Consider the following 12511-nt stretch of genomic DNA (forward strand, 5'->3'; position numbering starts at 1 on the left):
AAAAAAAAAAAAAAAAAAAAAAAAGAGGGGGGAGCCGATGCGGCTCCCCTTTTATAATTTTGTTCCCTCACTTATCCCACATCGGTGGGATAAGTGAGGAAGGGAGCCTTGAGGCTCCTATAAAAGGAGCCTCAAGGCTCCGTTAAATCCAGTAGTTTGCCTAGCGGCTTCTAGGCTGCTGGGCAAACTAAAAGTTAAATATTTTTTTTTTAATAATAATAAGGGCATTTTGGGGAAAGATTTTTCTTTCTCCAAAATGCTATTGCAAAACGCTGCTTGTGAGTTATATTATTTATGTTATTATTATTATTTGTTACTAATCTTGTTATATGGTCAATATGTGTTGTGTGGCTTAGAATACTTTGCTGTAACCATCCTATTGTATAGGAGTCAATCAGGTAGTTTAGAGATATAGGACTCTCTTGTACTGAACGTTCTGATTGAATCACATTATTCAAAACTCATCTGGTATCAGCTAGCGATAGGAAATTTTTTCTCTCTCTCCTTTTCCTACCACAATGTCGATCAATTCTGTCACCGAGCGTCCGGTTGAGAACACCACCGCGGCGGCTCCGGTCACCAACACCAACCCACTCTCCTCAGCCCACCATTTCGTCTCCATTAAGCTCACGACCAGGAACTTCCTGTTTTGGCGCACCCAGCTTGTTCCATTCCTACGAGGGTAGGGCCTCCTGGGCTATGTGGATGGTTCACTGCCATGTACTGATGTTTCTGACGTTGCCTGCGGATCTCCTGCGGCGCTGTACGCAGGTCAACAGCGACGAACGAGCGACGGCGGGTTCGGCGGGAGAAACGGCATCGGCGGCGGTCAGAATCGCGGCCGGAACGGGCGTGGACGTGGCGGCGGTCAGAATCGCAGTCGTGGCACTCCCCGCTGTCAGATCTGCCGCTCTCATGGTCACACGGCAGTGACATGCTACCGCAGATACACCGGCCAGCAGCCCCCTCCTCAGGCGAATGTCGCCGTTGCCGCCGGCGAGCCAGCGATCTCCGTCGCCGATAGTGGATGGTACCTAGACACTGGAGCTTCAGCCCACGCGACTCCTGATGCGGCGATGCTCCAGCAGTCCTCTGAATATACGGGAGGCGATGTACTGAGGGTTGGAAACGGTTCAGGTTTGGAAATTAACAGTATAGGCCATGCTTTTCTTCCTTTTGTGTCAAAAATTCTACATGTCCCCAATTTGTCTGTTCCTCTTTTATCAGTCCATCGATTCACTAACGACAATGATGTTTTTTTTGAATTTCATAAAAATTTCTTTGTTGTGAAGGATTGCATCACCAAGGCGGTTCTTCTTAAAGGGCCAACTTCTGGGGGATTATACAAGTTACCCGTCTCTCAGAGTCAATTTGCGTTCGTCAGTGCCCGGACATCACCCGTGATATGGCACAATAGGTTGGGTCATCCTCACGCGCAGGTCTTGAGTCGTGTTCTTGCAAGCTGTCCTGTCACTTCAAATAAAATTCATTCATTGTCGCTGTGTTCGTCGTGTCAAAAAGGCAAATCGAGCCGTTTTCCATTAGATAGAGTTGTTAAATCTAGTGAAAATGTATTAGATTTGCTTTATACAGATATTTGGGGTCCTGCGCCCATTATTTCTGCTTCTGGATTTCGCTACTTTGTATTATTTGTAGACGATTTCTCACGTTTTTGCTGGTTTTTTCCCTTACGGTTAAAATCGGACATCTATAAAATATTTGATCTGTTTCGTGTGTCGGTGGAACGCCGTCTTTCGCGTTCTATCAAATCCATACAATCGGACCTTGGGGGCGAATATCGCCGTTTACACAAGACCTTTGAGTCTCTTGGGATTACACATAGGCAATCTTGCGGCTACACCCACGAGCAAAATGGGCGTGTTGAGCGTCGGAACAGACATATTGTCGAAACCAGCCTCGCCCTACTAGCAGAAAGTTCTGCTCCACAAAAATACTGGGACTACGCTTTTGAAACAGCCACTTACCTTATAAATTGTCTGCCCTCATCAGTTCTTCAGTTTAAAAGTCCTTACTACTGTCTTTATAAGACTCCACCACCATATACCTTCTTTAGAGTCTTCGGGTGTCGGTGTTACCCGTATTTAATACCATATAATCAAAACAAAATCCAGTATCGATCAACACCCTGTGTCTTCCTAGGTTACCCGGTGTCGTATAGGGGTTATCGTTGCATGGACCTATTAATTGGTAAAATCCTAATCTGTCGCCACGTGCGGTTTGACAAGTCTGTTTTCCCTTTTTCAGACTCACAATTGCAGGGTACCTTACGGTATGCAAGCACGACGCCCTGGGGTTCTGGGCCTATAGTCACCAATCAGCCCGTTGCTAGTGACTGTGATGCTGTTCCTATAGCCGTTGAGCCAGTTCCGTTGGCTATAGAGGCTGCTCCTGCTACTTCCACTACTAATACTCGACGCTCTCAGCCCACAGAGCGCGGACATAACATGCGGCTACAGCATATGACCCGTGGGACACGCCGAGTGGCGCGATGCCATGGACCAGGAGTTCAATGCACTATTGCACAATTCAACCTGGCGCCTAGTTCCAGCGGAACCTCACATGAACATTATAGGGTGCAAATGGGTCTTTCGCACCAAACGCAAGGCCGATGGTTCAGTTGAGCGTTATAAAGCTCGCCTGGTAGCCAAGGGCTATAATCAGGTCACAGGAGATGACTTCTTTGATACTTTCAGCCTAGTTGTTAAACCAACTACAGTCCGGATGTTGTTATCTCTTGCTGTCTCTCGTGGGTGGTCTCTTCGTCAGCTTGATGTTCACAATGCCTTTCTCAATGGGCATCTTGCAGAAACAGTTTACATGAAACAGCCTCCCGGTTACGAGGACTCGTTACGACCAGATCATGTCTGTCTTCTGCAGCGGTCTCTATATGGGCTCAAGCAAGCACCGAGGGCCTGGTTTAAGCGTCTGCATGATTACTTGCTTTCTGCGGGCTTTTCGGGTTCTAAGACAGATGTTTCGTTGTTCCACTATGCAGTTGGCTCTTCTCGGGTTTATTTACTAGTATATGTTGACGACATTATAATGACGGGAAATGATTCTGCGCTTATAACCTCGCTTCTCCGCAAGTTGTCAACGACCTTTAAAATCAGGGATCTGGGTAAACCTACTTTCTTTCTGGGCATTGAGACCATTGAGGACTCCGGAGGAGTTCTGTTGAGCCAACGGCGCTACATGACTGACATTTTGACTCGAGCTGGAATGTCTGACTGTAAGCCCCTAGCTACGCCGGCAGCGGTCTCTCAATCCGCCAACTTGTCTACTCAATCTTATGACAATCCGACTTAGTATCGCCGTATTGTTGGGGCTCTAGAATATCTCACAATTACCAGGCCAGGTCTGTCGTTTGCGGTCAACCGTCTCTGTCAGTATATGCACGATCCCACCGTCAACCACTGGAGTCTTCTAAAAAGAGTCCTACGCTACGTTAAGGGCACCATTGATTACGGGCTACGACTTGCTTCGTCTACTACTATAGACGTTCACGCTTATTCTGACTTGGACTGGGCGGGGTGTCCTGTGGACAGAAAATCCACTAGTAGCTATGTAGTCTACTTGGGTTCCAACTTGATTTCCTGGGTCTCATGCAAGCAGCGCACTGTCGCCAGGTCTTCCACAGAGGCTGAATACAAGGGTCTGGCTGATGCTGCGGCTGAGGTCACTTGGGTTCTTTCCTTACTCCGGGAACTGGGGTTACATACTGACAACCCAGCAACTCTTTGGTGTGACAATCTTGGTGCGACGTATCTAGCAGCCAATCCGATTTTTCATGCTCGAACTAAACATGTAGAGATCGACTACCATTTTGTTCGAGATAAAGTTGCGTCTGGTGAATTCAAGGTCAACTTTGTGTCGATGAAAGACCATTTAGCAGACATCTTCACCAAATCTCTACCGGCACTACGCTTTGCTGCTCTACGGGACAAGCTCAATGTCGTTGCTCACCGCTCTTGTGCTTGAGGGGGTGTGTGAGTTATATTATTTATGTTATTATTATTATTTGTTATTAGTCTTGTTGTATGGTCAATATGTGTTGTGTGGCTTAGAATACTTTGCTGTAACTATCCTATTGTATAGGAGTCAATCAGGTAGTTTAGAGATATAGGACTCTCTTGTACTGAACGTTCTGATTGAATCACATTATTCAAAACTCATCGTAGAAAAGATTTAAGAATAAATTAAATTTAAATTCTATGAGAAAATAATTACTTAAAATATTGGAATATTGATTCCATTATTTGATTGATGAGAAATAAATTGTTGAAAATAATTAGTCTAAATACTCAAATATATTTATATAGTAAAGATATATGATGGTAATATAAGATTCATGTTGTAATTTTATCCCAAAATGCATGTAAAATAAAATATCAAAACATTTTCTTCAAATTTGAGGAATTTATTTTTCGCTTGAATAAATATTCACCAATCAAACAATATAAATTTATCTTTTCTCAAATTTAAGAAAAAAAAAAAGAAAAAAAAGAGGCATACAAATTTTTTGTGTGAACGAAATAGATCATTAAACACAACTAAAAAGTGTAGATGAATTTATAAAATGGAACGGTGTAGTAAAACGCATGCAGTATTCCGCTTTGCAACAAAGAATATCTTTGCAGACAAAAGTTGATAACATCTAGAATCAAACAGCAAGTAGCTAAGAACCTCTTTAGTACTAATAATAAAAATAATAATAATTAAGACATAGAAATCAAGAAAATTTATTTTAAATTACGCACTGACAGCGAATTAATGTTAAACCATATCCTCCTTGTACCTTCTTCTTAGTTGGAGTATTTTTATTGCTGCTCTTGTCACAAGTAATACCTCATTTTTTAAATAATTAATTAAATGCTTAATGGTTAAGTATTTGACCCTTTATCTCCATATTATTGGGTTAATTAAATAATTTTTTAATAAGATAAGAAAAATCAGATTTAGAAGGAAAGAAAGAAAAAAAAAAGAAAAAGAAAAAAACCAATTACAGAACGAGTCGTGCTGAATTGTGCATTTGTGCGTCGCCGGCTTGGACTTAACTAGCCGTGTTAAAGACTTCAATTTTAGGTGGAGAGGATTTTTCAAATTTAATTATCAAATTTTAAATATTTTTTCCTAAATTCCAACTCCACCCTGGATAATATAGTAAATAATTTGTGTTTTCAAAAATATAAAATTATAATATAAAAAAAGAGTCGGGTACCTACACACTCATTACCACAAATTACATTTATTATCGTTGTTAATTACTTTTTTTTACCATGGTTTTTGTCTACTTATCTAGCAATAATATACTTATCCTCACTATGATTACCATATGATATTATATTATATATTTTAATACTAACATTTGTATTATATTGTTATACGAAGAACCCATTTAAATTTCAAAAAAAATATTGTATTTTTAAACTTGAAAATAATTATATTTGAACAATTTTTAAATTTTCTAATGAAAAATGAAAACTTAAAACTTTTTAAAAACTATAAATATAAAATGGAAAACAATCATTTTAACCAAGTAGGTTTTTGTTTCATAGTTAGGTTGCACATCAACTAATAAAAAGCTCTGTTAATTTGTCAAGGGGCCCTAATATTAGACCATAGGGGCATAGGGTTGATCCCGGCCTAAAGTCACCTTAATTATATATAAATTAAAAGTCTTTTTTTTTTTTTTGGTTCTTTTTGGGTATAAAGAGTATTTTCTATTATTAAAATGTCATATTATTAATATTTGTGTATTTATGCAATAGTTAATTGTTATATATTGTATACTGTTTTGAATAAAATAAAAAGGTTGCACATGATTTTTTGGTTTGATTATATAATTATTTTAATAAGTTAAGTATGAACTTACACTTAAAATCATAATGTTTGTAATCGTATTAGAAGATAGTCACATTTTCTTTTTGTTGCGACAAGAAAACTCCATAGTCACTATCAAATAGTGTGTATTTGGTAAACTCTGTTTTGTAACTCTAGTCAATGAATGATCATAATGAGATAAATCAGCCTAGAGTTCTTATAACTGATTGACTCAAACTAAAACGATCAATATATTAGTCATGTTGAGAGTCAAATTGTAATATTGTCATAATTCAATTGACTGTATGACCAACTTAAATGTAGTTGTCTCAGACTTACGTCATTTTATTCACACAAAAATAGGTAAAGGTTGTACATTATTTAAAATTTAAAAGGCATAAATTTCAAGAAAAACGAACAAATGCAGTGAATAAGGACGATATGGTCAGTTCACCGGCACATGAATGTACAAATTAGTGTAAGAGTCCACGTGTACGAGGAAGCATTGTTTGTTGTGCATTGCTGATTTGCGGCGTCCTTTTTACTCTTTTTTATTTATTTAAAATAAAATGTTTGTTTTAAAATTTTAATTTTTTTTGGGTAAAATTTTCAAAATCGTAAAACGGAGCACATTTGAAGATACTCTGTAGTATATAACAGGTGGGTACTGATTTGGCGGTTTCGTGCGTTGAGTTCCGACTTGCATTAGACTTCTCTCAATACCCCAACTATTCTTCTTCTTCGTTTCTATCGAACCCACAAATATTCCTGCCATCTTTGGATTCTATTTTTTCTTTTCTTTTCAAATTTTGTATATTCTTTCCTACTGTTTTTTCTATCTTTTGCATTGTGTTGATAATCAAACGGGTACCCTCATCTCTGTTTGATTGAAGCAGCAAGAATAAAGCGTATGGGATTCACCAGCACTTTCTTGGGAATTCTTGGTTGCTGGATTGGGTTGCCCATTGGTCTTTTCATCGGCTTCTATTTCTTCATTTACTCCAAACCTGAAGATGTTAAGGTGGGTTGTATGGAGTTCATATTTTTTGCTTTAGTTCTTTAATTGTTTCTTATAAATTCAGCTCCAACAAGGGTATGAGTTTCTTGAAAAGGATTGTGCCATATATGGGTTTTGATAGCAATGTTGAGTTCTCTGCCCTTTTTACCTAGGATTTTGACAATATTTGTGTTTTAAATTGCAATCATACGTTAAAGTTTGAATCTTTTAGTCTTTTGTTGAAGGAATTTGAGTGATTTGATTTTCTACTCCTGTTGTAATACTTGATTGGCACCAAGAAATCTTTTTGTCAATTTATCTTCTTCTTGTTCTAAAGTAGAGCAAATTTTCACTTCTGGGCATCTTAATCTTTTCTTGCTTGCCTCATATAGTCATTGCAGCTGCAAACTGTTGGAATCATATATTTGTGATGGGATAGCTCTTTTAGAAACCAGCCATGGTTGATGATCTGCTTATTTTCTATGATTAGCTTGAATTTTGGTGTGGAGTTCTGTTTCTCAAGCAATGGATTCCATTCCATTCTGATCTGATTCAGTTTGTGCCATTGGGATGCTTCTTTTACTTTAATCTTAATTTTCCTATCTTTTTATTTTGAATTTTGTTTGCCTTTGATTGGTGTTATGAATTTTTGGTTCCTGAGAATGGATTTAAAATGCATTCTCAATATGAAATCCCAAGGATAATTGCTGTTTTGTTATAATCATGTTAGTGGAATGATTGCAGGATCCAAAAATCAGGCCTCTTTATGAGCTTGACATTGATACATTGCAAAATCTTATTCCTGAGATTCCATTGTGGGTGAAAAATCCAGATTATGATCGAGTACGCGCTTCCTTTCAAGTGAAATACACTTGTGTTTGCCGTCTTAATGATTTTTGTTTCACAAATTTTAAGGTACATAACCCTTGGATGTTCAATATGCAGGTAGACTGGTTAAACACATTTATTTTAGACATGTGGCCTTTTCTTGACAAGGTATATTTATATTTTATACATCCCACACTCTCCAGAAAAAGAAAAGGAAAAAGTCTTTATGCATTTCAGACTTTATATTTCCCTTAATTGCTTTTTAATTAATTATCAAACATATAGGCCATTTGTAGCAATATCAAAAGCACATGTGAGCCTATGTTTGCGGAATACATAGGACAGTATAAGGTAGAGAAGATCGAGTTTGACAGTCTTACCCTTGGAACTCTTCCGCCAACAATTCAAGGTATGTTTCTGCCTCTGTTTTTATCTACATTTTCTTGCATATGATGCTTCTGTGTTTTTCTGCAATCAACTAACTCGATTCTCATTTTATTTATGTGTATTGACAGGTTTAAAGGTGTACGAGACGAATGAGAAGGAACTAGTGTTGGAACCAGCCATAAAATGGGCTGGCAACTCAAACATTGTCGTCTCGATAGTGTTGTTATCTGCTCGAATTAGAGTCCAGGTTAGTAAAAACAAGAGGTTGGATCTTTCGGGAAAGAATGTATTGCTTGTTAATTGTTACAAATATTATTGTTGCTTATTCTCAGTTAGTGGACTTGCAAATTTTTGCCGCACCACGAGTTGTTTTGAAACCTCTTGTGCCCACATTTCCATGCTTTGCGAATATTGTCATATCTTTGATGGAGAAGGTACGCAGAACGTTACAGTTGCTAGTTTTAGTTATCGTTTTTGCTTTCGTTGAATCTTACTATAGTGAGTGAACAGAAAAAGCTATATTTGTTTGCAGCCACATGTCGACTTTGGATTTAAAGTTCTTGGAGCTGACTTCATGGCAATTCCAGGCCTATATCGATTTGTTCAGGTGTTCATCGCTCATTGTTTTATGGGTAGGAACTGGGGAATATGGGCTTTGAATAATCTTCTTTAACACGCAAGTTGTAACATTATCACGCTCTTTTTTCTGAATCACTGGATGTTCATTTCGTTCTTTCAGGAAACGATCAAAAAGCAGGTGGCAAGCCTTTATCATTGGCCCCAACGTCTTGAAATACCAATTCTTGCCCCCACATCGTAAGTCTGTTTGTTCTCATATGTGATATGGTTATTCTTTGTTCACTTTCTGAATCCCCGATAATCAGAACCCATCAGTATAACCAACATTCTGGTTGATCTCGCTTTGTCTTTTGGTCTATTTCTCCTATGTCCTCAAACGATTTACAGGGTGACCATAAGGAAGCCTGTTGGAATATTGCACGTAAAAGTCATACGCGCAATGAAACTCTTGAAAATGGACTTGCTGGGATTATCTGATCCTTACGTCAAACTAAGCTTGAGTGGAGATAGGTTACCTGCCAGGAAAACGTCGATCAAGAAAAAGACCTTGAACCCTGAGTGGAACGAGACGTTCAGGCTTGCTGTGAAGGATCCAGAATCCCAAGTTCTTCACATCGATGTGTTTGACTGGGACAAGGTTTTCCTCTTACTTTCTTTCTGTATCAACATGATTGCCAAACTTCTTTTTTTTTTTTTAATTGTTTGGATTGACGAGGAAAACCAGCAGCCACTACCCAAGGGTGTGCACTGGCAACTGGGTATCTACACGATAAGTCAAGTTTAAGAAAACCGAGAATTTATGTTAGTGTTATTCTTAAAAGTATTCGTGTTTCGGGCATATACAGGTAGGTGGACATGATAAACTGGGGAAACAAGTATTTCCTTTGAAGAAACTGCAAGCGAACGAGAGCAAGGAGGTTACTCTCGACTTGCTTAAAAGCACAGATGCATGCGATCCAGACGACATGAAGCAGAGAGGGCGAGTCGTGGTTGAGTTGACATACGCTCCTTTTCGAGAAGAGAGTGATGGGTTCAGCGGTCTTCTAGGCAGTTTTAATAGGAAAGAGAGCAACGCTGAAGGATCATCCAGCGACGTTAGCCCCGGGGGAGCGGGTTTGCTCATGGTTACTGTCCAAGGAGCTGAGAACGTCGATGGTTCTCGACATAACAATCCATATGTCGAGGTATTCTTCAGAGGTGAAAAGAAAAGAACTAAGGTAAACTTAAGCGCCTCCTTTTCTTCCCTTGATTTACTAATCTTGCTTGTTGGACTGTTTGATTGTGTATCTTCACCATTAGAGTTTTGGCCACTTTTGGTGCTATAAGTTTGGTAGTTAGTATTCCCGGTTTTGGTACACGACTATGGAAATTGTTATTATAGGTGCACAAAATCCTTATTTCTAAGTTCATGGGCAGTTTTCAAAAAAAAAAAAAAAAAGTTCATGGCCAAAAATCTCACTTTCTATAAGAGCGTGTCAGAAGGACGAGCATTTTTGTCTATAAACTTTGGTCACTCGCAAGTAATCAGACAAAATTCTATGAGATTTTACTGAATTTTTCACAGGGAGGACCAAAAGCAGAAAAAAACCCAAACTCGGGCACCTGTATAGTGGTAATTTTCATAGTCATGTATCAATATTGGGAATGACACCGAATTCATAAGAACAAAGGTGGCAAAAACTCTCGCCATTACTATTATTTGGATAATAATGCTAATGATGCACACATATCATTAGTAATTGTTGAAAATAAAGATGTGAAATGATGTTAGTGAGTGCAAAACTTTGTATGAATCAGGTTATTAAGAAAAGTCGTGATCCACAATGGGATGAAGAGTTCCAGTTCATGGTTGAAGAGCCCCCCGTGCATGAGAAGATTCACCTACAAGTCATGAGTAAAAGGAAAGGCTTCATCTACGGATCAAAGGTAGATCTTATTTGTTTGGGATATTGTATGAAGATAATGAATTTGATGATGTTTTTGTTTTGTTTTAGGAATCATTGGGACACGTGGACATAAACCTGGACGATGTGATCCACAACGGTCGGATAAATGAGAAATACCATCTCATAGATTCCAAGAATGGAGTAATACATGTAGAGGTGCGCTGGAAAACTATATGAATTACTACAATCATACGTATTTAATAATATACTAGGATAATATAATGCGACTTTAAAATATATTTTTTTTTCTCTCTTTTTTCTTTGGGTGAAAATCTTTCATTTTGAGTTTGGGAACTAGTTTCCCCTGTTGTATGTATGCATAGTCTCAAAATATTATGTACCTAAATTTTTATTTTTTTTAAATATTGCGTAAAAGATTATCAAATAATGCACATCCGATCGTATCAATACCACTGAGATTCGATCGTGTGACCTTCCTTTAAAAAGAGCCTCAAAATGTCATCTGAGCACAAGGTGCTTAACCATTACACTCTTGCCTTTATCCTTAGCTTTATTTGGAGCCCGAACGGTTTAACAAATTCTATTTTCCTTCATTGTATTATAGTATAACTCAATTTTGAAACTTTAATTTCTTACCCTGAACAATTGAAGGCCCAAGTTTGATGGGTGAATAAAACCCAATACTGATACTGGGCTCAAATTCCGAACGGTATTGGCTGGGATGGTGGGTGCTTAAACCCAAGTTCCATCCAATGGGCCTTAATGCCCGTTTGGTTCATGAAAAATAAATAAAAAGAAATTCAATAAAAATAAATTACTTGAAATTTTGATTTTATTGTTTGGTTGGTATGAAATAAGTTGTTTGAAATAATTAATATAAATACTCAATTGTCCCTACATAATAGAGATATGTGAGCGTAATATAAAAATTATTTTATAACTTTTTTTTCCAAAAGGTGTGGATATAAAATACAAATTTAAGGAATTCATTTTTCATTGAAATAAATCCTACATCAACCAAACAATGTAAAATATATTTTTCCACGAATTTGAAAAAGAACATTATTTTCTTGTGAGCCAAACATGTCATAAAAGAAAATGAATTAAAAAGAAAAGAAAGGAAAGAAAGAAAAAATAATACTGTAATTGGTAAGGGATAGGGCCTTGTCCTTGTTCCTAGATGCAGAGCATGTGTGATCGTGAGAGAGAAAAAAAAGTGACTAATTCAATTAATTCAAGTTTAATTTGTGTCAAGACGTTATGGTTTAGTGACATCAAGTTGTACTCCTATATGGGAGGGTGTGGGTTCTAGTTTCATAATTCTCCATATAATATGACACACAACACGACACTAATACTGGCCGGCACCTCAAATTTCTTTAATATATATATAAATGGCATTACATTTCTGGATATGACTCAAGTAAATCAAGAGCAATAGTAACCTGATTCATGGAATATCAACTTTAATTTAGGGTTTGCCACGACAGACATCACAACATGGTACGACGAAGTTTTGGGAGGTGATTATGGGCAAATGGACCCAATTCAAGAAAGGATTGGGTTTTGACTTGAAGTGTAGTGTAGTGGTGGTGATGATGATGATGATTAAACAACCACACATGTGACATCATGATAAGGAAGCCCACTGCAAAATTTAATTTGTAATTGTAATTAAACACAAAGCTAAGCTAGTATGCTTGCTTGGATGGCATGCAATTATGCATGGATTGAAAATTCAAATCACAGCTCCCCTGCCCCCTCTTCTAAATTATATTCTTAATGAAAAGTATAACACAAAAAGCTGACTTATAATGCCTCTCACTTTTGCATTATGTTTTCGGCACTAACCCACCATTGCATCATTCCTTTCCATCATGTATATCTCCCTCTTCTTAGCTTTTTATTCACCATATATATATATATATTACCCTAAACCTGAGTGTTTGCTTTTTGTCCCAAGGTTGAGTTC

At 37.7% G+C, this 12511-nt stretch overlaps 1 protein-coding gene across 1 annotated transcript; it reads left to right on the forward strand.

Moving 5' to 3' along the window:
* Positions 1–6539: 6539 nt before the first annotated feature.
* Positions 6540–10995, forward strand: LOC116021808 (synaptotagmin-3). The gene is made up of 12 exons (XM_031262287.1): positions 6540–6862; positions 7583–7681; positions 7784–7834; positions 7952–8075; positions 8182–8300; positions 8386–8487; positions 8586–8660; positions 8793–8869; positions 9020–9269; positions 9478–9849; positions 10430–10558; positions 10627–10995. Exons 1-12 carry the CDS (start codon positions 6752–6754, stop codon positions 10753–10755), a joined length of 1638 nt encoding a protein of 545 aa, XP_031118147.1. The 5' UTR covers positions 6540–6751; the 3' UTR covers positions 10756–10995.
* Positions 10996–12511: the final 1516 nt, after the last annotated feature.

This window comes from Ipomoea triloba, chromosome 6 (genome assembly GCF_003576645.1).
Source record: "Ipomoea triloba cultivar NCNSP0323 chromosome 6, ASM357664v1".
NCBI lineage: Eukaryota > Viridiplantae > Streptophyta > Magnoliopsida > Solanales > Convolvulaceae > Ipomoea > Ipomoea triloba.

Excerpts from the sequence above, each read along its gene's own strand:
- LOC116021808 (XM_031262287.1), top strand. The coding sequence starts at position 6,752 with ATGGGATTCACCAGCACTTTCTTGGGAATTCTTGGTTGCTGGATTGGG. Across the intron at positions 7,682-7,783 it reads AAAATCCAGATTATGATCGA|GTAGACTGGTTAAACACATT; the intron begins GTACGCGCTTCC and ends TTCAATATGCAG. Across the intron at positions 8,870-9,019 it reads CCAATTCTTGCCCCCACATC|GGTGACCATAAGGAAGCCTG; the intron begins GTAAGTCTGTTT and ends AACGATTTACAG.